General features: G+C 42.3%; 1 protein-coding gene across 1 annotated transcript in view; it reads right to left on the minus strand.

The window, feature by feature from the left end:
- The window catches only part of LOC125228947 (tyrosine-protein phosphatase 10D-like), a 105046-nt gene that overhangs the window by 23213 nt on the left and 53840 nt on the right, over positions 1 to 27993 (minus strand). The window contains 12 exon segments of the mRNA XM_048133669.1: positions 7924 to 8116; positions 9067 to 9160; positions 9162 to 9182; positions 10938 to 11002; positions 11004 to 11152; positions 16821 to 17091; positions 17537 to 17752; positions 19369 to 19581; positions 23841 to 23920; positions 25342 to 25507; positions 26250 to 26371; positions 27830 to 27944. Coding sequence (XP_047989626.1) covers positions 7924 to 8116; positions 9067 to 9160; positions 9162 to 9182; positions 10938 to 11002; positions 11004 to 11152; positions 16821 to 17091; positions 17537 to 17752; positions 19369 to 19581; positions 23841 to 23920; positions 25342 to 25507; positions 26250 to 26371; positions 27830 to 27944 — 1705 coding nt within the window.

Below are 27993 nucleotides of genomic sequence, written 5' to 3' on the forward strand. Positions count from 1 at the left end.
CTGAAGATTTATCAATTTTTACCTATTTTCTTAAATTACTTGAAAATTACTTGACTAAAAATAATTTGAGAAAATATTTCTGAAATACTTATAAAAAGCTCTTTCATTTGATATGTAACACAATATAGTTTAAAAAACTTTAATTTTTACCAACCAAAAGTGACCCCTACAATTAAATTTTCTTAATTTAAATTGCTTGTCCGTCTTTGAGTCACAAGACAAAACATATGTGTGCCAAATTTCAAGTTAATCGGTTCAGTAGTTTTGGAGAAAATTGGCTGTGACAGACGGACAGACAGACGCACGAGTGATCCTATAGGGATCCGTTTTTCCTTTTTGAGGTAATCCAAACCAATAGCTTTTGTCTTTTGTTCCTACTAAAGAAGACGGTCAACCAAATCTTGGTACTAAAAAAGGCGGCAAATTTGAAAAATAGAGGGCTCAGCGGCTAGTTAATTTCTTGAAACGCGTGCCTTCCTAAACCTTGACGTTGGCGGAATCATCGACGAACCATATCCTAACACTAAATTTCGCGCCTTTTTAGGGTTCTGTATCCGTACCAAAAAGGTACAAAAGAAGCCCTTATGGTGCGGCTCTGTGCGTCTGTCTGTCTGTCTGTCACATTATTTAATATCTCGAGAACTACTTAATGCTATCGCTTTGAAATTTGCAATACTTATGAACATCGTTAATCTTTACAAATTGAAAGTATATTTTTTTTAATGTATTAATATTAATTACAGAAAATGGCCAAAATAAAAGGGGGAAAACTATAAATTTCAAATTTACTAGGGCAAGTGGGGTATCGTTATATTAGAAAGAACTCAAACTATACATATCAAAACTATTTTTTTGGAGGAAATGTTTTTGGAGCAAAATATGTTTTTTTTTTTTTCTTTATAAAAAATCCTTCCAGATTTACATTTTCAATTTGAACACTCTTGCGGGTGTTTATTGTACATGTATTTTTTACAGAATAAAAATGAAAGTATTTGCTTTCAAAGAGAGGAAAAATGGTTAAAATCGGTTCACACAATAAACAATTATCCCATAAAAATCATCCTCCATACTAGCTCGCACACATTAGTTTACTTAATTTGCCGAAAGATATCGCTGTACGTTGAATGCTCATTTCCTACATCGCGTTTTTCCTGATATAGGTAATGAGGTCGCTTCAGGAGCGTCCTTACATTGTCGTAAACTATTGAAGTCGAGTCGTGATTTTCTTTGGACGTTGTCCAACAATGAAATTGTACATTAAAATATTACTTATGTGGGAATTGAGTCTTGAGGGATTTAGTCAAGTTTGTAGAGTTATATGAATAACATTTGATGATTCAACTATTGAAAGTTTGTACGAAACCCTCTAAAATTTGGTTGACCGTCTAATATTACTCGGTGGCCTTAGCACTAAGCTAAAGTAGGTATTATTGTTTACTTACGCACATAACATACGAGAAATATTTCAAACTTGGAGCAAAACTATTCAACATTCAATTCAAATTAAAAAATACTTAAAATAGACACTTACCCAATTAGACAATAAGTGAATTGAATATCAATCCACAAATCAAATCTAATATTTTCCTATTATGATTAAACTTAGCACTAAGAAGTAATTGCAGTTTTTAAAATCGAAACTTCGGAACAAAATGACGAATTTTTAACCGCCGCCTCAAATCTCTCAAAAGAAGGTGGTTCTCAATTCGTCTGTTTTTTTTTTATGTTTGTTCCTCGATATCTCCGTCGTTACTGGACCGATTTTGAAAAATTTTTTTTTCGATTGAATGTATATGCATACAGATTGGTCCCATTTTTCTCAGAACCCAGTTCTGATGATGGGATCCTGGAGAAATCGAGGGAACTCCTCAAATCTGAAAGGCACGCTTATAGTGACTTTGGTATTTTTATAAGAACAGCATGCCCTTACGTCCAGAACAGTGACATTTGGTGCAGTGGAACTCCTGATGATGGTCAGAACGGAACTCTTCAAATCTGAACGGCACGCTTTTTTTTAATACTACGTCGGTGGCAAACAAGCATACGGCAAGCCTGATGTAAAGCGGTCACCGTAACCTATGGACGCTTGCAACTCAAACAGTGTCACATGCGCGTTGCCACCCCATTAGAAACTTGTACATTCCCTTTTGTTGTGTTAAGTGACTTTGGTATTTTTATAAGAACAGCATGCACTTACGTCCAGAACAGTGACATTTGGTGCAGTGGAAGTGCTGATGATGGTCAGAACCGAACTCCTCAAATATGAACGGCACGCTTATAGTGACTTTGGTATTTTTATAAGAACAGCATGCACTTACGTCCAGAATAGTGACATTTGGTGCAGTAGAACTGCTGATGATGGTATTGATGGTCAGAACCGAACTTCTCAAATCTGAACGCCACACTTATAAGTTATAGTGACTTTGGTATTTTTATAAGAACAGCATGCATTTAAGTTCAGAACAGTAACATTTATTTAGTTATGTTTGTTAAGCATATTGAGTTTTCGAGTCAAATTTTGTCAAGCTTCGATTTCTTATAATCAATCGGATTCATGAGGAATTGAGGAAACTCCTCAAACCTTAACGGTATACGTATATTGATTTTTGTTGCCATCAAATAATTAAAGCATTAAAAGCAGTTTAAAAAAATACCTACACATTTCTACATAATCCAACATTCGCAAGTAGCTTTCACTAGAACCTCAAAGGCGGCGGTTACTTTTTCTTAAAAATTATGTTTTCTCAAACATGCAATGAAATATTGTCTTTACGTTCCTTAAAATGGGCTGGGAAGTATCGCTTTTTGGGCGCAACAACTCGAGAGGACTGTAAAGGGATTTCATATTATTTTTTAGGCCTAGGCCTGCAAAGTAACCTTTTTTATAAAATATTCTCCTTTAGAGCATTTTTTTTTATTTCATTGTATGTTTGAGAAAAGCACTATACATGCCTCGGCGTGAAAACGGATTCCCGGCCTCGTATCCCTATCCGGCCTCGCTCGCACGCTCGCTCGGCCGTATATACCCACTTGACCGGAAATCCTCATTTTCCCGGCCTCTGATGTAATGTACTATTGCTCAACTCAAGTAATCGTCGTAAGTACAAAAATGTAAAACTCCATTCATTACAAAGTAAGGCTTAACAGTATGAAAATAAGGTGTTTTATCGTGTAATATAGCTGATTAGCTGCCGCTTAAGCTCTTTCGCCATAGTTTTGCAAATATTCGCCTATAGTTCGTGGAAGCTCGGCGGCTGCTCGGCAGCGAGCGGCCGCTCGCGCCCCCGCCCCGCGTCCCTCGCAGCCGTGGTGCATTCGGCGCAAGCACAAAACAGAGAATTGGCGCGTTTCTCAGCGCGATTTGAAAAATGTTGGTCTCATAATTTAAAATTTTATTCATTAGTAGGGTTCCGTAACAAAAAAGGTATTAAGGAACACTTATGGTGCGACTCTGTCTCTCTGTCTCTATGTATGTTATAATTTTTAATAGCCGATTTTGCCGCCCCCTGTCATGTGCCGCCCGGGGCCATGGCCCCCCGCCCCCCCCTCGCTACGCCACTGCAAAATCGTGAGTTGGTATTGCTTATATTTTACCAATCACGTCATCTTCAGACATGATCAAAACAAAATCGCGTTCTTTTAGCGACATCTATTGAACTGAACTTGATTTACACTCGTACTTATCAGGGGCCCATTTCTCAAAACTGAAACCCATTTCTCGAAGCTGAAAGTGACAATTTATAAGTGGTAGTCAATGTATTAAAAAAAAAAAAGGTTCTCGAAATTGAACCGAAACATGTCGAACGCTATATCGACTTAATACGTGAGTAACCCGCTTAAAATATTTTTAAATATGTATGAGTCTCACGGGAGTTTTATAGTTAAAAAAGGTAGTCAATGTCTAATATGACAAGTTGGAACGAGACTTCCGTTTGTAACCTGTAACCATAGATTTAGAATTATTAAACTAGATTGTGGAATCACATTTTTTGCCATACTAAATTGAACCTTATCACTGAGACAGAAAGGTGATCATATCAGACTAGCGAAAACGGTCCACATGAGAGGGCATTGTTTGGGCTGGTGTCCCTCTCGCACGGGTGGCCAGTGTTAATGAGGTTACCATAGTAGTAGTATTTTTATCTGTATATTACCTGACTTTATAACTTCTTATATTATTTTAGTGTTATATTCAAACTAGGGTTTCGATATATTTCAAGGAATTGGAAAATAATTATAATGTAATTATTTTGAAGCCAATAAATCAAAGATTTGTATAATTAAAAAATATGTTCAAATTGGTATTAGTAGATTTGGTAGTAACTTTGAAAATTGACTGGTATCCCCAATGTATGACAGTGATGACGTCACTGAATAATGTTGACATTGTCAGTAAGTGCGAGAGGGACACCAGCCCAAACAATGACCTCTCGTGTGGACACACTTTTTGACCTAACTACTCATTCTGGTTTAACTGTAATTCTGTGCCTCTAACTTTCAGTTTTGAGAAATGGGCACCTGAGCTCACGTACAGAACGAAATTATGGGAACTGATACCTGTTGGCGCCGTCTGGCGATAACCCGAAGATTGGAACACGATTTTTTATCAAAATTGTCAGATAACTTATCCTATTCCGTCTATGGCCTGAGTGGACGCTAGGAGTGAAGTTTTCGGCGGGGCGTGCGTCCACACTATGCAGCATCGACTCAGGACATTTGTATGAGCTTCAATTGTTTGACGTGCACGCTGCACGCCCCGCCTTCTGCACGTCCAATATGAGCGACTCAGGCCTTACGGCTCAGCCACGACATATCGGTGAGCCGCGGCCATATATTGGAGCGAGACACAGCGATGGGACTTTTCATTCGCACGTATGGCTGCCGCTCACCGCTGTCGCGCTTGGACCAATGTCGTGGCTGGGCCGTTACACTTAGGAAGCATGCTGTGTTTAGGCGACGACATGCAGACGACATGCAGTAAGTTAGGGGACACACCGAGCCTTGTTGTAGAGGCCGTCGCCATCTTGTCCATCACCGCCGGTTAGTAGACCGAAGTGTAGCCGCTACAGGTTTATATCAACTTGTTAATTCTAGCGAAGATACTACTGTAGGCCTAGCACATGATGGCCGCGGGAGTATGTCGCCGCGAGATAGATCACACGTCTTCTTCTAACTGTATTAATGACATAAGGACGGGTAGTCTATCTCGCGGCGACATACTCTCGCGGCAATCATGTGCTAGGCCTACTGATGTACAGTCGGGGTAAGTGCCCTGCATGTACATTTGTATACAAAGGTGTGTTGCTGACTGTACTTGTACGGTCGAGGAAATTGATCCTTTATCAATTTAAGTACAGTTGGATGAGTAGAGCATAATGAGGAGGCACACTGACTTTTATCCCGCCAGGCGGCGCCTGTGCAAGTGTCTAGGCATGTCACTGTCATTCATATGTGTGAGAGAGAAATAACATATCATCTTCTTGGTCTCACGTATGGACTTAAAAGGCTGGCGCCATCTGTCATAACCTTTGAGTGTGCCTCCTCATTAAAATTCTGTAATGCTAAGAATAGTTAGGTCACGGTGACCGCTTTCCATCAGGCGAGCCGTATACCTGTTTGCCACCGATGTGGTATAAAAAAAATAGTTCGAGTGAATCGTAAACTGCTAAATAATCAATTTGGTCGACCGTGCAATACCCATAGCATTTAGAATTTAAAAACCACGCAACTTTTACCTTTCAACGACATTAACTCACAGATATATGCAATCTATGGTATTTTGTTGTAAAGCCGCGTCGAATGCCGAGTCGATCATTCTCAAATCTTATTTAAATGACAAAACAAAGGATCCCCGTTCTGAGTCATGGCTTGTCCAACAGGTAACGCTGCTAGTGTGATGGGGACCTTTGGACCCGGCATGGCACAGAACGGGTTCCTTTAGGTACCTATATGTACTACTTTTTTATACACCTGTACAATGGGTTGTGTTCTGAAGAACTGTTTGACATGATGCCAACGGCCACTTTTCATCATCGCACCGCTCGCCATCGACAGGGCGCTCATCCACACACCTTACAACCTCAATGGTCGCGCACCGTACGGTTTCAGAGGAATTTCCTCCCACGTACGCTCCGGCTGTGGAAATTGCATGTCTGGAGGTGGCGTTAGATTGATATTAAGTGACGTGGCTTTATTTTCAATCATATCTAATAAACTGGGTAGGAGTGTGATGGTCTATGCTCAGTGTAGGGTTCCGTAGTTAGTATTCTTACGAAAAGTCAATCAACTAAAACACACTATTGATCAGACAGACGGAAATTAGCGTGTTACGGAACACTAAAAAACTATGAATATTCCGTAACAGAAACTCTGATAATTGAAACATTAGAAATAACAACTTATTTTTCAAAGTAGACCAGTGGTCCGTTTCTCGAAAGGTACAAGCCTTGTATTACAAGTGTGTTTCCATGACAACCCATTGGAAACACACTTGTAATGCAAGGCTTGTACCTTTCGAGAAACGGGCCACAGATGCTAAAATTAATTCAAAGTTGGTTGTTGATATTGTTAGGGTGTCTTGTTAGTTTCTGTGCAAGTCATATAAGAACAGCTGGTGCCAATATAGTTAGCTTGGGATGTACTAAACTACAATTATTAGCTTTCAATAAAACCAAACATTAGTTTAACCACCTTGAAGTAAAGTGACCATCACCTTACACTTACCATAGAGGAAAGAGTAAACGAAGAGTTGTAACTCCATACATCAGTAAATGCGAGTTATTTGTATAGGCATAGTTAAGTGACATCTAGCGACAATCACGCATCAACTAGCGTAAATTATCAGTACTGCTACTTGTCAATAGCTGTCGCGACGAAGGAAGAGTCTAATGCTCACCAATTTTTACCTAATATTACAATAATATTAATCAGTATTCTCTTTTCCATTCCTTCTGCTTGTAATATAAGTTGTAAACTGTTCTAATATTAAATTTTTGGCAGACGAAACACTGTCGCCACCTAGTATCGAGTAGTGGTACTGATAATTCACGCTATTTGACGCGTGATTGTCGCTAGATGTCACTTAACTATGCCTATACAAATAACTCACATTTACTGATGTATGGAGTCTCAACTCTTCGTTTACTTATTCCTCTATGCACTTACTTAACCCAGATGGTTGACGAAATAAATCGGTAGTTTTAGTTTCTAATTACTTTATCATCACTGAAGATAGCTTATATTGGAACTCAATCTCATAGGCTGGTTTTAGTGTCGGACCGTCCGCGCGGAGCGATCCGCACCGGACTAATATGTATGAAGTTCAGAGAGCGTTTTAAAGTGGACACATCACAACATCATGATTGATGACAACACCAACTTCATAAGTAGTAGCGAACCGTCCGCGTGACACTAACACAGCCATATAACATTTTTACACCAACAAATCTTCAACTCATCGGGATTAAGATACAAGTGCTTTATAGCTTGCTTAGTGGCATAAATGCCGTCTAATATTTAAAGAAAAATACTTTCTGCACCCGAATTACCAAAAATTTTGTCACTTTTCACTACATAAAACCACCATCCTTAATTTTTTTTTTCGATCAATAAAATTGGCGTTTGTAAATTATTATACGTTGCCATCAGACTTATTAGCATGAGCTGCATTTTGACACGCAACACCATGCCGATTACCATAAGTTAAAAGGGCGTAAGGGACAAATAAAAATTTCAAGACAAAAACAGCCTCAAGGTCTTTAGCCATTTTGTACATTTAACGACCTTTGAGTTTTGATCTAACTTGTCCGTTTCGACTCGATCTAGAGCGACTTCAAGTATAGAAAGGCGCGCGAAAACACAACTCATCCTAGCCTGGATCTACCGTAGGTGTCAGGTACCATCCGGCCTGCACTCAATACTCACCAGTGTACACGACCGCATAAGCGGTGTCGGTGAACTTGTCAGGCGCGGTGTACGCGCGCAGTTTGACGTAGTAAGCGGCGCCGGGCCGGAGCGGGCCGTTGCAATACGCGCGCCCGCTGGATTCGCAGCGTTCTGTGCCGATCGTGTACTCTTCTACTGAGCTGTGGTGGAACGGGAAGTAGGGCTCCGTCACCTGGGAACATGGCACAATTTAGGGCCGGTTGCATTAATCTTTCTGTCACCGTTAAAGCGTTCGTTAAATTTTATTGTATGGGAAGTTCCATAGACATTTGCTGCGTGACGATGATGTTTCTGTCAAATGTGGTTGATGCAACTGACCCTTAATCTACAAGGAGAATAAACTAAAGAATAGTTATTTGTTTTACAAGAGGGCAAAATTGTTATTTAACCGCACGCGCCAAAATTGATACCCGAGCAAGCTAAAGATTCAGAATGTGGAATATTGAGCGTTGCGAGGGTTTTCAATAAGGCCGATAGTCCACTACCATATGTTTATCATAGAAATATGATCATATACAACATGCCGTCCTTTTTCTTCACGTTGGAGAAAAAGGGAGGCATACTATGGTCATATATCTATGATACACATATGATAGTGGACTATCGGCCTAAGGCACGTAAGTGGAACAAATTTTTCCACCCAGTGTAACACAACAATTTTCACCAGTTAAACATCAAAGTAAATTAAGTCCATCAATTTATATAATAATTACAATTCAAAATCATCATTTATTCTACCGTCCAGCTTTGGACATTAAGTTAAAATTTGTATAAAATTACTTTGCACTCTTGTGGATAAAATGCAACCTTCTCATTCGTTTTTGATGTATCAACAGGCCCCCTAGCCGAATGGCATTTCTCCGACGCCAAACGAAAGCGATACGCCGCTGGCTCTGTCGCGCCAATACGCAAGCGCGATAAAGATAGATATCTACTAGCGCTTCGTTTCGTGAGCATTTCGTGAGCGATTGTGCCATTCGGCTAGCCACCCTGAGCCTTTACCAGTTGGGGTAGTGAAAAGAAAATTGTACAGGTTTTATAAGAAGTGTATTTGCTGTAACGCGTGCAACAGATGCTGATGGCTATGCCTCAACGCGAACGCCGTCTGATTCCTGTAATTACCTGGTAGGGTGGCCAGACTGGCAGGCTGTGCACGTCGCGCCACGAAGGCAGACGCTCGACTGAGATAGACCGGTCTTGCGCCACCAAGAGCATATGTATCATTGCCGTTGGCCGAACTGAATTATAAATAAATAAATATAAATATTGGGGGACACCTTACACAGAATCAACTTAGCCCCAAACTAAGCAAAGCGTGTACTATGGGTGCTAAGCGACGACATACATACTTAAATAGATAAATACATAGATAACATCCATGACTCAGGAACAATCTGTGCTCATCACACAAATAAATGCCCTTACCGGGATTCGAACCTGGGACTGCGGCTCAGCAGGCAGGGTCACTACCGACTGAGCCAGACCGGTCGTCAAGTCGAATAAAAATATCGTTCATATTATTTTCATATTATTGTTTGTATTGACTGTTTGTTGCCTAAATAAAAAAAAAAAAAAAAAAAAACACGCATAAAATTAGCAACGTAATTTTGAGGGAACTTATTAATAAAATCGGGTATCTAGTGCGTCGTCATATTTAAAGAGTCGGGCGTGGTCCAAAGCCGGGTGCCTAAGGTGCTCTCATACTTAGAAAGTCGGGCTTGCGCGCGATCCAAAGGTGACGCTACTTACTATGGTTTTATATTTATTTTTATTTTATGGGTGTGAAGTACTCGGACTCACCTGAGGAAGTCATTCTTCAATAGCACAGAGACCGTGGTCGGTGTGGCTAAGCCTTAGGCGCCCTTAAGAAATACTTAAGAAGTTTCGCTCGACGTACAAGGTAGACAGCCTTTGGCGCCTTCATACTTAGAGAGTATTTAGCCCGCGGTCTAAAGATGGGTAGCTTATGGAATAGCAGATTATCGTAGGTTGTACAACTTGCACGTTTAGACGAGCAATAAAACTTGCAGAACAATACTTTTGCAATGTAATGTCCATATGTAAACAGTCGCCGCAAGTTGACTTCTTGCAAGTTTTACAACTTGCAACACTTGCCGCAAGTACAACGTGTAAACACATTTTAGATATCCCTGCAATAACTTCTGTGTTTATTTTGTCGACCGAATAAAGTTTTCTTGCTGGCATGGAAAGTCATCAAATTGATATCGCACTATGAGCAACATGGAGAATTATGGGACACAAAGTGTAAAGATTATCGAAACAAAATCAGGAAAAAAATCGCTTTGGCTAATCTAGCCGTAGAATTTAATACTACGTATATTGAAATTAACAAAAAGTTTTTCAAATTTGAAAACCCCATTTGATCAATAATAAAAAAAAAGAGGAACAACGTAAAAGCGGTCAAGGGTCAAATGAAGTGTACACAAGCAAATGGGAATAAAAAAAATACTACTGGGCAACATACACATGCTGCGACTGAAAACTCCATGGTAACTTACAATGAGGGTTCATATGCATTTTAATTGAATTGTCAAGTTTTGAAGCTACTTTAAAAAACTACGTAATTCACTTCATATGGGTACTAAACTTATTGAATTAAATTTATTATGTCAACACATTTATTGTTACCCATAAATAGTTTAATAAAACTGTTATTTTTTTGTATATTGGTATTTTGTCTTTCAATACTTGGTTTAAAAGTTTCAATCAAAAAATTAAAGTTTTCTTCACTCATTTTTACAATTTTTTATACCGTGAAGGTTCTTCTTTTCGTAGTTCGATTAATAAATTGCGTTGTATTCCTATAACATCTCGTCTTAAAATCCAATCTTTTACCCCCTTCCGATTCTTCCGTGTTTTACTATTATCGCCGCAGCTGCACGCATTTTACTATGAGCGGGCATTTTTAATTTGTAAATACTTGTGGTATAATCGCCAACACACTTGTCCCATTTAAACACAGAGTCGGTCACCTGAAGAAGTCGTTCTTGAAGCGCACGGAGACAGTGGTGGGCGTGGCGCGCACGGCGGCGGGGAGACAGCGCGTGCGGCGCAGGGCGCGGCGGCGCGGCGATGGCGAGGTGCTGCGTCCAGCGCGCCGCCGCGCCCGCGCCCGCGCCCGTGGCCGCCCACAGCCGGAAGCTGTACGTGCCGCCCGGCGTCAGCCCCGCCACCACGCCGGACCGCGCTGGGGATTAGAGACGCTTTATTTAATACTACACTTTCCGTTATCCAATAGATTTATTTAATTCAAGTTCCAGTTAGAGCATCTTATTATCTTGATTTTTATAAGACTGGATTTTTGAAAACTAACTCACTAAATTAATTATGAATTTTTCTCTAATGGACGTTTAGAAAAACGCACGTATAGAGCTGAATCAGTCGATCTTATTTGTAAAATTTGGACAATTTTGAATATTAAAACGGGTAAATTTATAATTTGTATATCCTGTACCACAATCATTTCAGACTAGATTTTTATTTTAAGTTTTTGAAAAAGAGTAAACTAGCCTAAGGCGAATTCAATTTTTTTCAGAAATTACCTAAAATTAAGTGACAATTTCTTTGAAAATCTACATCACATCGAAGTAAGTTTTATACTAAACTAGCTGCCCGGCGTACTTCGTATCGCCTTATACTTGGAGGCGCAAAACATGGGGCAAGGCAAAGAAGTGACCATTTTTACTTGACACAATTAAGTAGCTACATCATTAATTACATTATAGCGTACCTATTTAATATACACATACGGCACATACCTATTGAAGAGATAAGATGACTTACCTTTTTCCTCTTGTGGCAATCATCCGGTTATTGCGTTGTTTTAGTTACTAACTGTAATACTTTAAATTGCTTTTGAAATCAATTTGGAGTTTTTTTACCATTCATTTAAAATACACCATTTAAGCTAGTTTATTCCAACTACAAAAATATACTATTTTTATTTTATCTCAAAACACAAATAGTACGTTGCTTCTGGAAAGTTATGTATGAAAATATTGGCATAATTAATGGAAGATTTTTTTTGATTGGGATAGGTATGTACATTATAGGCCGAAGTTATTTTTCATCAACCCTCCCCATCTCTCCCCCCTCTGCGTCACCCCTCTTCCCCCCCTTAAATAGCCGAAAATGTGGTTTTTCGCGATTTCTAACAAAACAGTTGAAGATACAGAAAAAGCGTGTAGAAACAAAGTAATCCTTAATAAATTTACTACAAATCATTCATTGAAACTTTGGTTCTAGCACTTACAGTTTTCGCGTGATCCATCACGAAAGTTGGTCCTTTGCTGCAATTTTCTTTAGTGAATGTTAAGTTTTCTCCCAAATTGCTTACGAAATCTGTTTGATATTACTAAAATATTATAAACTGAAAATGAATTTCAGGGGGAAAAATCACTACCTTGGAACTTGAACTCACGGCTTCTGGATTGAAACTCCAGGGCTCTACCAACAGCTACCAAAAGCTCATCCCCAGTCATCAATATACTATATGGATCAATGGTACTCCTAGCGACTACTACTGTGAAAATATTACGTCTTAAATAGTTATTGGAATTCCAAGACATATTGGAAATTCCACTCATGGTAGTGATTTTTCCCCGTTAATTTTATTTTAGTCATGTGTTACAATATTTTAGTCATATCAAACAAATTTCGACGATTTCGTAAGCATTTGGGCGAAAACTTAACATTCAATAAAGAAAATTGCAGCAAAGGACCAACTTTCGTGACGGATCACGCGAAAACTATAAGTGCTAGAACCAAAGTGTTAATGAATGATTTGTAGTAAATTTATTAAGGATTACTTCGTTCCTACGCGCTTTTTCTGTATCTTCAACAGTTTTGTCAGAAATCGAGAAAAACCGCATTTTCGGCACTTTAAGGGAGGGTAGAGGGGTGACGCAGAGGGGGGAGGAGTGGGGAGGGTTGATGAAAAATAACTTCAGTCTATAACGTACATATTTCAATTAAAAAAAACCTTCCATTAATTATGCCGTAATTTTAGCTAATTTCCCCCTACTAAAATCACAGCAATAACAGATGTTTTTTCTGTTATGACAGCTCATTCTCATTCATTTCATTTCAAGCAATATTTTTTAGCCGCATTACCTGGCCGCTACATATATAGGTGGATGATATACTGGCTCCGGTTGTGCGATGCGAATCGGAGCCAGTGTGACATCCACCTAATCAACTACTTGTTGCACGATTAGAGTGAGTGGAGCAATAGGTAGAGAAGGAGAAACATGTATTGCCTCACTCTATCGCTCTATCTCACTCTAATCGAGCAACCGATCGCCATGTGTGTAGAGATCTTGAGGATTGTGATCGTTTCGGTTTCCTTCGCCTAAGTTTTGCACGGAGCGAATATAACTATTTATTTGCGATGGTACCGGTTCATCACTACTTTTGTGAAGTATAAAATTAATAGCTGTAACAAACTGTCAGATTTAGTTCGAGTCGGACAGCGGATTTAATTCGCTCCGAACCATATCCGGCCGTCTGTAGATCACGCGGACCAAATCCGACCGGTCCGGCCCGAACCAAATCTAACCGTCTGTTACAGCTATGCAGCTATTAGAGAAAATTTATAAATCTGGCAAGCAATTTGACAATGACAACTTCATAGACTACTTAAAATAGCTGTAACAGACGTGTGCGTTCCGATTTAGTATTATTTCTTATTTCTTTAACGGAATAATTACTAATTTTCACATTATTTTGCCAAGATAAATTAATAAAATCACAATGCGTTTGGAACGCATCCGTCATTAATGTAAGTTTGGAACGCACCTGTCATTAACGTCACGTCATTGTCAAGTTGTCAGGTAGGAACAATTTGTATGGGAAAAAAGAATCACTGTTTTCTAATTATCATCACAATATTTACGTGTTTTTACACTGCCTAAACCTTCTGCGGTCTAATACAAACATTTCAATACCAAAATTACGTAAATCGGTCCAGCCGTTCTCGAGTTTATAGGTAACTAACAAACGCATTTCATTTTTATATATATAGATTAATCTGCAACGTTTACTTAAATTGCTGTTATGCCTTAGTGATTATAAATTGCTATTATTGATTTTTGCCAATTTTTTGAAAACGAGCCTTCACCGGTACAATTATTACCACTTTCGGACATTTTCTCATATTTTGTTAGACCAAGTAGAAAAAGTCCTATAATGTGATATATATTTATAAACTACTCGCAAAGCCCTTTAATTTGATACCACACACGGTATGATCGAGCGCTCGGCTGCGATTTCACTATTTTTAACACGAAAGCCCTCTTAATACTGAGCTCATTCTAAATTTGGCTTTTTTTATTTCGTAGAACTCTTTAAGAATGTACTAGGGTGCTCGTCTGTACTTAAGTGTCTATGTAACCCTTGGCCGTTCCCTTAGGGTACTTGCTTTTGCCTTACTTATATAGTTTTACTCTCTGTGGTTATTAATTGTTACTTACTTGGCTGGCGAGATAAATTGATAATACAAAATAAGTTTTGGCCTCCGACACGAGAGCACGCCACTATGTTCGATTTAGAAAGATACAGTCAACCGATTAGAACCCTACTCTAAAACCATGTCAAAATGACAAGCAGGAAGAGATTTCTTACAATCTGATTTATATCGTCACTATGACATAGTTCTACAGTGGCCTAGGGTTCCAATTGGTTGACTGTACCTATCTATAACACAGTCTCGAGCGAGCCGTTGGCCTGATCGGTTGGCAGCATCTCATCATCATCATCATCATCCTGTCCCGACCGGTTTCGGCCTCAGCGACTGGGTATTGGTTTATTATTGAGAGCGACGGTCGTGAGCTCTCAGGTGGCTGACGTAGCCTATTTTTGCAGTAAATGTACGACCACACTCACTGCATGTCAGCACCCCTCCGATGAAATTATAGTTGATGGCTGCAGGTGGTCGGGCCTTTATCTCGTCGCGCTTGGCGTCAAGTTCCACTCGTCTCTGTTCTTCGAAGGTTTGCACTTTTGTTCTCACTGTATGCCTCCATTTCGGCCGATCTTGTGCCGAAGTCTCCCAGTGCGATGGTTCAATGTCACATCTCCGCATGTGGCGCTTAAGCACATCTTTGTAGCGCAAAAGTTGGCCGCCCTGTTTCCGCTTGCCACTTTGCAACTCTGAGTAGAAGATGCGCTTAGCAACTCTGTCATTAGACATACGGGAGACATGACCACACCATCGCAACTGTCGTCGCATCAGATAGGCTTCAATGCCGCTGACATTAGCACGGCGTAGTACTGCGGTGTTCCTGACACGATCGGACCAAGAGATGTTCATAATGTCACGCAGGCATTTAAGGTGAAACCTATCCAATGTACGAATGTGTTTTCGGTAAAGACACCATGTTTCAGAGGCATACAGGAGACTGGGCAGAACTACTGCCATGTATACAGAGATCTTTGTCTGGAGCTTAATATCGTGTGATCGGAACACCTTGACGCGCAGTTTGCCAAAGGCAACGGCAGCCGCTCCAATTCTGCTGTTAATTTCGTCGTCAAGGTGGCACTTGGATGTTATTGTGCTCCCCAGGTATCTGAATCTGTCTACTTGCTTAAGAGAGTCATCGCCGAGCCTGATGTCAGCGGGCGCTAAAGACTCCAACCCCATGATTTCGGTTTTCTTGACACTAATTTTAAGGCCGAATCGCTGACATGACTCGTTGAGACTCGTCATAAGCGTTTGTAGACTTTCCGGGGATTCCGCCACGAAGCAAAGATCGTCTGCATACATTATCTCCGTAATAGTGGCTTGAGATATTTTCGTGCGTGCTTTCAGTCGTGCTAGATTAAACACACTGCCATCAGTGCGAAAACGAATACGGATGCCATCCGCTAACGTTTGTAAGGCATCTCTGACGACAACAGCAAAGTAAAGAGCGAAAAGAGTTGGCGCCAGAACACATCCCTGCTTAACACCACAAGTGACACCAAAGTACTCAGAATTTTCGCCCTTTACGCTGACACAGCACTGCATGCCGTCGTGCAGAAGTCTAATGAGCCTGACAAACTTAGCCGTACACCCCTGTTTCGCTAGCACTATCCACAAGGCTTCACGAGGCACGCTGTCGAAAGCTTTTTCAAGGTCAACAAAGCAAAGGAAAAGTGGCTGACCTTGCTCTCTACTCTTCTCTTGAAGCTGGCGTATTGAGAAAATTGCTTCGCAGGTACCTCGATCGGGTCGGAAGCCAAACTGTGTCTCCGGCAATATGTTTTCTGATAAAGGCAAAAGGCGATTCAGCAGTATGCGGGCAAAGACTTTACCCGGAGAAGTTAGGAGAGAGATGCCCCTGTAGGAATTGCAGTCTGATCGATCGCCTTTATTTTTGTATAAGGAACTGATGCGGGATATCCGAAATTCATTAGGGATTCGTTCCTGCTCCCACATCCGTTTAAATAATATCCAAAGAGTCTCATGCAGCTCCTGCCCCCCATACTTCAGCAGTTCTCCGGGTAAGTTGTCGATGCCTACAGCCTTTCTATTTTTCTGCTGCTGTACTGCAGTAACAACCTCTTTCAACGTCAGTGGCTCATCCAGCTTGGAATCGGTAGGAAGCGTCGCAATGGAGTATATATACTGCATATCCGCAGCACGATCGACATTAAGCAGGATGTTGAAGTGCTCTCCCCACCGATTTAATACGTCTTGCTTGCTGGTCAGCAACTTTGTTCCGTCTTCAGTTTTTAGCGGTACATTGCTACGAGTAACCTAGGGAAATGTGGCAGCATCTAGGGAAATGTGGACTGTCTTAGCATCGATGGGACGTGTCAACGAATGGTCTCTGTCTATGTCGGTTTATCTATTTGCGAATAACTTGGAGCTTTACCTTCGGGTGGGAATGTAATGGTAGTATTTTTCTCCGGCTGGTTGGTAGTATTTTTCTCCGGCTGATTCTGCGGGGAGTACTCGATGACGAACTTCTCCAACACGCCATTGGCCTGGTTGGCCGGCAGCTCCCAGGAGAAGGTGAGCTGGCTGGGCTTGGCGTCGGTGGGGTGGAAGGCGCGCGGCGCGGGCGGCGGCGCCTGGCGCGTGGCGAGCTGCACGGACAGCCCGGCCGAGCGCGTCACCAGCGTCGCCGGCGTGCCCGACCGCACCTGGCCGACACGATACATATTTACTTGAATACGCAAACTATTTAGAAGGAAAACAAAGAGCATTTTAAAAAGATTTTGTTTGGGAAAAATTCGCAAGTCTTCTACTGATTATTAGTGTTCACTAGCGTTATGGCTTCATGGTTTAAAATGACACAGATATACTTTGGCGAGCCGGTTACGTCAGTAGAAAGACGCGAACGAATGAGAAATTGGAGCGCGGTCTACGCGACTTTGGCATCTTCAGTTTACCCGTGATCATGATGCGAGGACGTGACGGTCTATATCCCTGTAAATATATGTCTATTGTTACCCAAATTATTTAAAGACGTCGTATTAGGCATGAGATGTCAGTGCCACAGTGCCGGGTGTGGGGCGCGCCTCGAGCGTGTCCTCGGTCAGTGCTGCAGCTCCTCGTGTCCCGGGCCACGTGGAGCTGGGACCGTACCTCGATGGTGAACACGTAGTTGGTGTGCGGCTGCAGGCCCTGCACGGTGTACACGGTGGCGGCTGTCGAGCGCGCCTCGAGCGTGTCCTCGGCGGTGAGGTACTGCAGTTCGAAGTCCGTGTAGTCTCCGGGGGGCTCAGGCCAGGTTAGGGTTACGTTGCGGGCGCCCACTTCGAGCTGCTTCAGGAAGGCCACTGGACGCGGGTAGAGACGTGTCTGTAAAAGCGAAAATTAGGTTATTGGGAATACAAAAAAGATGTGGCTTGCTGTATGAATGTTGTAAATCTTGTGTTTGTTGCAAGATGTCATTCGTCAAGTTTTCATATTAATGCGACAGTGACATTGGTATTTTGATCGCTGCGGAAAGTAAGCTATTCGTATCCAAGCTAAGCACCCTGGTGCACGACTGTTCGTTCTAGAATTATATCCTGCAGATCCGATGAAAAGAAACGAGCGGTAAGGTACTACCGAGTGCTACATGGGGTGTGACGTCAAGTTCATGGACACAATCCACATGGTGAAGTCACTGTCGTTCTACAGGTGACGTCGAACGTCTTCATCTGCGTGTAACGTACCGGGCGCTGCACGGGGTGTGATGTGACGTTTATGAACACAATCTACACGTTGCTACGTCTGCTCCTCTCTAACGTGTGCTCCTCTGTGTGACGTACCGGGCGCTGCACGGGGTGTGACGTTACGTTCATGAACACAATCTACACGGTGACGTCACTGACGTTCTACAGATGACGCAGAACGTGTGCTCCTGCGCGTAACGTACCGGGCGCTGCACGCGGTGTGACGTCACGTTCATGAACACAATCTACACGGTGCTACGTCTGCTCCTCTCTAACGTGTGCTCCTGCGTGTAACGTACCGGGCGCTGCACGGGGTGTGACGTCACGTTCATGAACACAATCCACACTGTGACGTCACTGTCGTCCTACAGGTGACGTTAAACGTCTGCTCCTGTGTGTAACGTACCGGGCGCTGCACGGGGTGTAACGTCACGTTCTAACATTCTACAAGCAACGTGTAACGTACCGGGCGCTGCACGGGGTGTGAGGTCACTTGCATGAACACAATCTACACTGACGTCACTAACATTCTACAGGCAACGTGTGGTACGTTACACGTGTGTGACGTACCGGGCGCTGCACGGGGTGTGACGTTACGTTCATGAACACAATCTACACGGTGACGTCACTGACATTCTACAGATGACGCAGAACGTGTGCTCCTGCGCGTAACGTACCGGGCGCTGCACGGGGTGTGACGTTACGTTCATGAACACAATCTACACGGTGACGTCACTGACGTTCTACAGATGACGCAGAACGTGTGCTCCTGCGCGTAACGTACCGGGCGCTGCACGCGGTGTGACGTCACGTTCATGAACACAATCTACACGGTGCTACGTCTGCTCCTCTCTAACGTATGCTCCTCCGTGTGACGTACCGGGCGCTGCACGGGGTGTAACGTCACGTTCATGAACACAATCCACACTGTGACGTCACTGTCGTCCTACAGGTGATGTTAAACGTCTGCTCCTGTGTGTAACGTACCGGACGCTGCACGGGGTGTAACGTCACGTTCATGAACCCAATCTACACGGTGCTACGTCTGCTCCTCTCTAACGTGTGCTCCTCTGTGTGACGTACCGGGCGCTGCACGGGGTGTGACGTCACTTGCATGAACACAATCTACACTGTGACGTCACTAACATTCTACAAGCAACGTGTAACGTACCGGGCGCGGCACGGGGTGTGAGGTCACTTGCATGAACACAATCTACACTGACGTCACTAACATTCTACAGGCAACGTGTAACGTACCGGGCGCTGCACGGGGTGTGAGGTCACGTTGCCGGACACGGTCCACATGGTGACGTTGTACAGGCGGCCGGGCACGAGGCGCGCGAACTCGACCCGCGCGGCGGGCGCGGTGGCGGAGCGCGTCTGCTCCTGCGCCTCGCCGGGACCGCCCTCCAGACGGAAGCGATATGAGTCGAAGCGGGACGCCGTCGCTGGCGTCAGTGTGTACAGCACCTGTAATAAAATATGAGCTCAGAAATCATCAGTAGACCACTCTACAACCATGTCAAAATGACAAGCAGTAAGAGATTTCTTACAATCTGATTTATAACGTCACTATGACATAGTTCTACAGTGGCCTAGGGTCCAATTGGTTGACTGTACACATATTTAAAGTCACTAACAGGTCGAACGCTATCAAATAACATTATTTTACCTTTTTTCCAACGTTTCGGCCAGGTTGCACTGGTGGTCGCGGAAGACTGATGTCCCAGCAAAATGTCAACGAAGATCGTTTTCGACCTGTTAGTGACTTTAAATATGTGTCGCGCTTAGACCATTGTCGTGGCTGAGCCATTACGGTGTCTACTTTAGACTTTTTTTTTTTTGAAGTATAATACTGAAGGAATAAAACAAGGCTTTATAAAGCAATTATAAACTATATTAAGTGGAAATAACTTTAGGTATAAAACGCGAGTGACAAACGGTAATGACAGAAGAATGTAAACAACACTGTCAACACTATGCTAGCAACCAGTGCGATAAAGAGGATTGCTCTGCATAAAGGTCTAGGCGTCCATATTTCCAACATCCTCTCCTGGACGCAGACGCTTTGGAGCTAAGCCCGGGGCCGCAGAAAAATATTCATGCCTCGTTCGTTGGAGACCCTTCGTCAGTATATCGGCAATCATGTCTCCAGAGTTTTTATACTTAACGGCCACTTGTCGGCTAGCTATCTTCTTTGAGTTCATTGGACCAACCTGAAATAAAAATATATTACCGGTGCAAGATCTCCGATCTTCAACACTGTTTGCCCAGTCTGAATCGCAGTCGGAAATCATCTCGCATCTCAAATTCCTCTTATGTTTCATATTAATTGTTCCTTTGAGACCCATGACACGTTTTAGCTCCATCCAATGTTCTGTGGTAGGCTGACTGTTGTATCGTCTCAGTGAGTTCACTATAAAGGTTAACACCATTTTATTCAATTGCCCGCTAGCTTGTTTAAATCCGTATATGGATTTGTTCAATTTACAAACTTTATTTTGATCTTCATAGCCAGGAGGTAAACAGATATAAATATCTTCATCTATTTGTCCTCGTAGAAAAGCCGTGACCGCATCCATTAGATGTATTGTAAGTCCATATTTTGCAGCTAAAGCCATCAAATATCTTATTGAACCATATCGGACCACAGGGGCATACACTTCATGGTAATCAATACCCTTAACTTGTTTGTAACCTTTTATTACAAGTCTAGCTTTGTAGCGTGATACCATTCCATTGGCATCTAACTTCGTCTTATACACCCATTTACATGGAATAGCAGATTTGCCATCTGGTAAGTTGACAAGTGTCCATGTATTGTTTTCTAACAAAGACTGGTATTCTTCGTTCACAGCTTTCTTCCACTCATCAGCCTTGTCACTACGAAGAGCTTCTTGTAAGCTCAACGGGTCACTGTTTAAAAAACTCATCGGAGACTCTCCACTCATACACATGAGAGAGGTAGGTACATGGTCAGTTTCATTATCTCCTCTCCTCTCCATTCGGTGTGGAAGTGGTCTTAAGTTCATCACAGGCTGCGGTGAAGAATGACATGTTTCATCAGGCAAAAATGTTTCATCTGGCAAATATGTTTCATCATGGCCCGTATCAAACTGGTCAGATTCATCTGACGTGGAAGGTCTTTGCGAGTCATCCTGCGCTTCTATTGCCTGATCTTCAGTATTTGAACAAGTCGGTTTATCTTCAAATAAAGGTAAGTTTACAGTCTTATTTTCTCTCATTTCATTACAATCTTCATGTTTTTTAGTTACTGTCACATTTTTACTAACATTTTCTTGTTTTTCAGGTACATCATCAACTTTGTTTCGCTCAACCGAAGCCTCCAGGAACACAACATCTCTACTGATAATAGCTTTTTTGCTTTCAGGGTCTATGAAGCGGTAGCCCTTGGTACAGTCGCTATATCCAACAAAAATTAATTTACGTGACTTTGGTTCGAGCTTCGTCCTCTTTTCTTTGGGTATATGCACCATCGCATGACAACCAAAAATCCTCAAATGATTTAAATTAGGTTTCTTTCCAGTCCATATTTCATGCGGGGTCTTGTAGGATAGAACGCGAGACGGTGAGCGGTTCACTATGTACGCTGAGGTGGCAACCGCTTCAGCCCAAAATGTGTCCTGTAATTTCGCATTTAAAATTATACATTTTGCGCGTTCTGTCAAGGTTCTATTCATCCTTTCGCTGAGACCGTTATTTTCAGGAGTGTAAGGATTAGAAGTTTGGTGCAGAATACCGTGTTTCTTCAAAAAAGTTTCAAAAATTTTATTTTTATATTCGGTCCCGCAGTCGCTTCTCAGGATTTTTATTTTTGCGTTTAACTCATTTTCAACTCTATTCTTGAATTCCACAAACTTTTGAAATACTTCGCTTTTATGTTTAATAAAATATACATGTACTCTCCGAGAAAAATCATCGATAAAGGTGACATAGTACCTTGCTCCTCCCAAAGAATCATGCTTCATCGGCCCACAGACGTCACTATGCACAAGCTCTAGCAAACTGGTTGCCCGGGAGCCCTCGTTAGGAAACGGTCGTCGTGTCTGCTTGCCTTCAAGACATGTTACGCAAGTTGTATCGCTCTTACTCGGTGTCAACTTTACTCCTTCAGTACATTCCGGTATTTTATTAACGCTTGAAAAATTCAAATGACACATTCTCTGGTGCCACAAAAAAGGATCATCATCAGTTATTGTCTTTGCCATCATTCCTTTGGATTGATTATTTTCATTCGTAATTAACTGGTATGTTCTGTTGACTAACTTTGCCCTTGCGACTAATAGTTTCTTCTCGTTATATATGTCACAGCCTTGTTTGTGAAAATCTAGTCTGCAATCATTTTTAACTATCTCACTGACAGAGAGCAAATTTGTTTTCAGGTCAGGAGCATAATGAACATTTTTCACCTGTATAGTCTCAATATTGCCATTCACCTTTACTTCGACGTATACAATACCCATGCACTCAATATTTAATGCTTGGTCGTTGGCTATTGTTATATTCGTTACAGAAGGCGATGTTATATTTGTGAGCCAATCCTTTCGCATTGTAAGGTGAACTGAAGCTCCACTGTCAACATACCAGTGTTCGGAGTCATCGGTCAAGGCGGCTGAAAATGCTGAAAATGCCGCTACATACCCGGTGCTCTTCTCTCCATTTGTTTTTTTATTTTGACAATTTCTGCTGAGATGTCCATAGCGATTGCAAGAAAAGCATCTCGGACCCTTTCTAAACTTCTGAGGGTTATATCTAGGTTGACCTTTAGTGTTTGTATAAAGTGCGGTAGTGTCTGACGATGTCGTCGCCTTAACTTCTTGTAATAATTTATTTTTTACCAAGTCAGCACTAATCTTCATACCAGAACTCTCTAAACCCATTATCATTGGCTGATACATGTCAGGTAAGCCTGCCAGCATTAAGGTACCTAGCCATTCATCGTCAACCTCAAATTTTATGTTCCTTAATTTGTGTGCCGCTGTCATTATTTTGTTGACATACTCTTCTACGGAGGAACTGTTTTCTAAATTAGTATTAATAAGTTAATAAACCCACCTTCCGAGTTAATCCACTATCCTCAAAAGCCTTCGTTAAATTATCCCAAACCTGTTTTGCGCTTTTAGCATCTTGAATATGCACATAGAGTATCGGGTCTACCAGTAATATCAATTTTGACTTCGCCTTAACATCTTGCCTGACTGACTTTGATTCGGAGGGATCCGGAGTCGTTTCTATGTACTGATACAAGTCTTCATGCTGTAAATACGCTTTCACAGCAAAACTCCAACTAGCCCAATTTTCTCTGCCAGTAAGCTTTTCAATCGACATCATAGAATTACTGTTCGACATGTCTACAGTGCTAATTCACCCTGAAATAGCTGAAAAATAGAAATAATCGCGGGCACGGTAACTAACTGGAAGTTATACACGCGACATTTTTACTTTCACTTTTTACTGATCGGAACGCAAAAATAACTTTTAAACGGCAGGAATGGGACGGCCCATAACCTGAAGGAATAAAACAAGGCTTTATAAAGCAATTATAAACTATATTAAGTGGAAATAACTTTAGGTATAAAACGCGAGTGACAAACGGTAATGACAGAAGAATGTAAACAACACTGTCAACACTATGCTAGCAACCAGTGCGATAAAGAGGATTGCTCTGCATAAAGGTCTAGGCGTCCATATTTCCAACAAATACTCACTCTAATAGCAGGCAGCGTGTCGTTGTTGACTTCAGCCTCGGGCTCGTTCACGATTGTCATCTCAGACTGGATCAAAGGACCTGCAAACATTGTACAGTTTTATAGGTAATTCTATATTTAACGCCTGCTGTTAGTACATGATTGGCGCGAGAGTATGTCAACGCGGGATAAGACGCGGCGTCATACTCTCGCGACAATTGACAACGTTTCAAAATTTTCAATGTCCCTAAATCGAAAACCATTTCGAGATATACGCTTGTAGATAACATAAATGATTTTTTTGATTTTTTTTCCGTATTTTTAGTATAAAAAATCTTAAAAATAGTTTAAAGGGGAAGTGACGTCAAATAGCTGATTTAGAGCTACCACTATAACAAAAAATATTTCAGTTGGGATGTCACTTGAGTTTGACAGTGACACTTATCACAGTTCGTAGCAAAGATATTAAAAATTTCATGGCTTAGTCTATGGTTCGTAGTCATTCACTAAGGCTGACAGTGACACATGACAGTTAGACATACCAGACTGTTTGAGCGTGGTTTGAGCTGACAGTTAAAACTATTTTTTTTAGAAATGATTTTGTCGTTTTCTTAGGTGTATGAAACAACACATGTGACGTCACGAAGCTGTGTCTTGACGTTTGTAACTTACGCTCTTTCTGCTCGACGTAGTAATAAGAAGGGATTTTCTCATTAAAATAGCAGTTTTTGGAAAAATAAAAAAATACGTGTATCTTTTAGTATTGACTTCTTTCAAACCAAACAATAAAACCGGCCAAGAGCGTGTCGGGCCACGCTCAGTGTAGGATTCCGTAGTTATTCGTATTTTTCTCAAAAACTACTGAACCTATCAAGTTCAAAACAATTTTCCTATAAAGTCTTTATAAAGTTCTACTTTTGTGATTTTTTTCATATTTTTTAAACATATGGTTCAAAAGTTAGAGGGGGGGGGGACGCACTTTTTTTTCCTTTAGGAGCGATTATTTCCGAAAATATTAATATTATCAAAAAACGATCTTAGGAAACCCTTATTCATTTTTAAATACCTATCCAACAACATATCACACGTTGGGGTTGGAATGAAAAAAAATATCAGCCCCCACTTTACATGTAGGGGGGTACCCTAATAAAACATTTTTTTCCATTTTTTATTTTTGCACTTTGTCGGCGTGATTGATATACATATTGGTACCAAATTTCATCTTTCTAGTGCTAACGGTTACTGAGATTATCCGCGGACGGACGGACGGACGGACGGACGGACAGACAGACATGGCGAAACTATAAGGGTTCCTAGTTGACTACGGAACCCTAAAAAGTAGTACTCAAAAATATGAAATGTTGTCAATTATGTGCTAGCCTTGAAGGTTGTTCTTATCTTATTCTCACTGAGCGTAAGCGACCCTTTTGTGAGTTTTATAACTGTCAAATAATAGTCTTCAAATTGTAATCAATTTTTATTCTGCATTTCGGTCGTCAAGTTAAGAGTGGATGTGACTCACGGGTCCTCGTTTCCATAGTGAAGAGGTCGCTGGTCAGGTTGTAGGACACGGCGTGCACGGTGAGCGTGTAGCCCACGCCCGGCTCCAGCGCGTCCAGTAGCGCCCTGACCGTCTTCACGCCCGCCTCGGCCGTCAAGTTGCGCGCGGCTGGCGTTGCGTCGGGGACCTGAGGTTATACAGAAACGAGTCAATTTACATTGTGACATAAAATTACTACAAAATTCAATATAATTGCAAATATTTTAAATACTGGTGGCCTAGCGGTAAGGGCGTGCGACTTTCGATCCGGAGGTCGCGCGTTCGAACCCGGCTCGTACCAATGAGTTTTTCTGAACTTATGTGCGAAATGACATTTGACATTTGCCAGTCGCTTTTCGGTGAAGGAAAAAATCGTGAGGAAACTGGACTAATTCCAATAAGGCCTAGTTACTCTTCGGGTTGGAAGGTCAGATGGCAGTCGCTTTCGTAAAACTAGTGCTTACGCCAAATCTTGGGATTAGTTGTCAAAGCGGACCCCAGGCTCCCATGGGCCGTGGCCAATGCCGGGATAACGCAAGGAGGATGATCACCATCGGATGATGATTTTTTTCAAAGTATACTGTACCTACTAATTCGTACTTTTACACATATTTTGGCTCGAATATTGTGTTTTTAAGTTATTTTTATTTTCCATTCATTCAAGTCATTTTTTTAAATTTTCGGCTTACTCTTGACCACAGACTAGCCAAAGGCAAAGACGTGGCCTACGATGGAGTGAGCTCGCCCAGAAGATGCCCGTTCACCCTTGTTTTGAAGGTCGCTGGGTTATGTGAGCTCGGAAATATAGCCGCCGGCAAGGAGTTCCACTGGCAGTGCGCATAAGAAAAGAAGAAGCAATGAGATGAATGTTTGAGATGTGCTCCACCTACCTCGTCGGGGCGCGGCCACCAGCGGAGCGCGTACCGCTCCACGCGGCCCGCGGGCACCGGCCATTCAAGTGTCATGTTGCGTGTGTCCACTAACGCCGCCACGTTTGACACCGGGTTGGGACCTGAAAATAACAACAAATGTACTATTAGATGATTTTACTGAGAGTACTAGTGCTGAATTGCATGGATCATCCTGTAGAGTGCTTCACAAGGGTAAACTCACCGAGAGTATAAGTGTCACGGCAGGCGTCAAACAAGGTTGTTTGCTTTCCCCTCTGCTCTTTTTAATGGTGCTCGACGACGTGATGTGCAGGGTCACTAGCAGAGGACAAAGAGGTTTACCTTGGACATCTGAAAAGGACCTAGAAGATATCGACTTCGCAGATGACCTTTGCCTTATAGCAACCACGCGTGAGCAACTCCAGAACAAGGCAGAAGAACTAGCAGAAGAGGCTGAAAAGGAAGGTCTGCGCATTAACTACCGCAAGACAAAGGAAATGCGCCAAAATACTACCGATTCAACTCCAATGCTAATCAAAGGGAACCCAATCGAAAAAGTGACCAGCTTTTGCTACCTGAGCAGTATCGTTGACCAGAGTGGAGGAACTGAAGCTGACATCGAATCTCGAATAAACAAAGCCCGAGCCGCTTTCGGTCAGCTTAAACCGGTGTGGAGCTCCCCGACCCCGACTAGAAGAACTAAACTGAGGATTTTCAATTCCAATGTAAAGGCCGTATTACTGTACGGGTGTGAGACCTGGTTTGTCCGCAAAGACCTAATGTCAAAACTCCAAGTGTTTGTGATCAGCAGGAGCTCAGGGTGCTAGACATGGGGTGGGAGGAGGTCGATGTCAATTTTTTGAATCGATGTCCACTGTCGACTACAAAGAGATGTATCTATTTTTCCACCTTATTGCATTGTAACAAGGTGAAAAAGTGGATACATCTCTTTGTAGTCGACTGTACACGACAGCTTTGCGTTAAACGTGCGATGGTGGTTTATTGTGCTCGTCAGCGCACGTACGTCGACATCAACGCGTAGCAAGAACTGCGGACAACAGGACGTGTGCGATGACTCATCACCGATGTTAGCTTAGTTTAGGATGTTCTTAAATTTTAGTACTCACGGACAGTGTGATCAGACTCTCGCGGCTTCGTCACTGTCGACACTGTCTCCCGCCACCGCTTCGCTCAGAGTGTGAAGTTGGATGGTGTAGAGTTCGCCGTGCGTCATGTCTCTCGCGTCAGTACTCACTGACGGCCCCTACGTCTTCGATGTTTGTCCTGTAGAAGCTTCTAGAACTCGCATGTACTCACGAACGGTGTGGTCTGCCTCCCGCGGCTAGCCATCACGAACAAGTTGTGGTGGTTCGCCCTGCGTCATGTCTCTCGCGGCTCGCCACTGTCAACACTGTCGCATGTACTCACGGACGGTGTGGTCACCGCTTCTTCGCTCAGAGTGTCAAGTTGGATGATGTAGCGTTCGCCGTGCGTCATGTCTCTCGCGTCAGTACTCACTGACGGCCCCTACGTCTTCGATGTTTGTCCTGTAGAAGCTTCTAGAACTCGCATGTACTCACGGACGGTGTGGTCTGCCTCCCGCGGCTCGCCACTGTCAACACTGTCGCCTGCCACCGCTTCGCTCAGGGTGTCAAGTTGGATGGTGTAGCGTTCGCCGTGCGTCATGTCCACAACCTGCGTCCACATATAAAAACGTCACATAAGCATGAAAACAATACATTGC

The sequence above is a fragment of the Leguminivora glycinivorella genome, chromosome 8 (genome assembly GCF_023078275.1).
Source record: "Leguminivora glycinivorella isolate SPB_JAAS2020 chromosome 8, LegGlyc_1.1, whole genome shotgun sequence".
Lineage (NCBI taxonomy): Eukaryota > Metazoa > Arthropoda > Insecta > Lepidoptera > Tortricidae > Leguminivora > Leguminivora glycinivorella.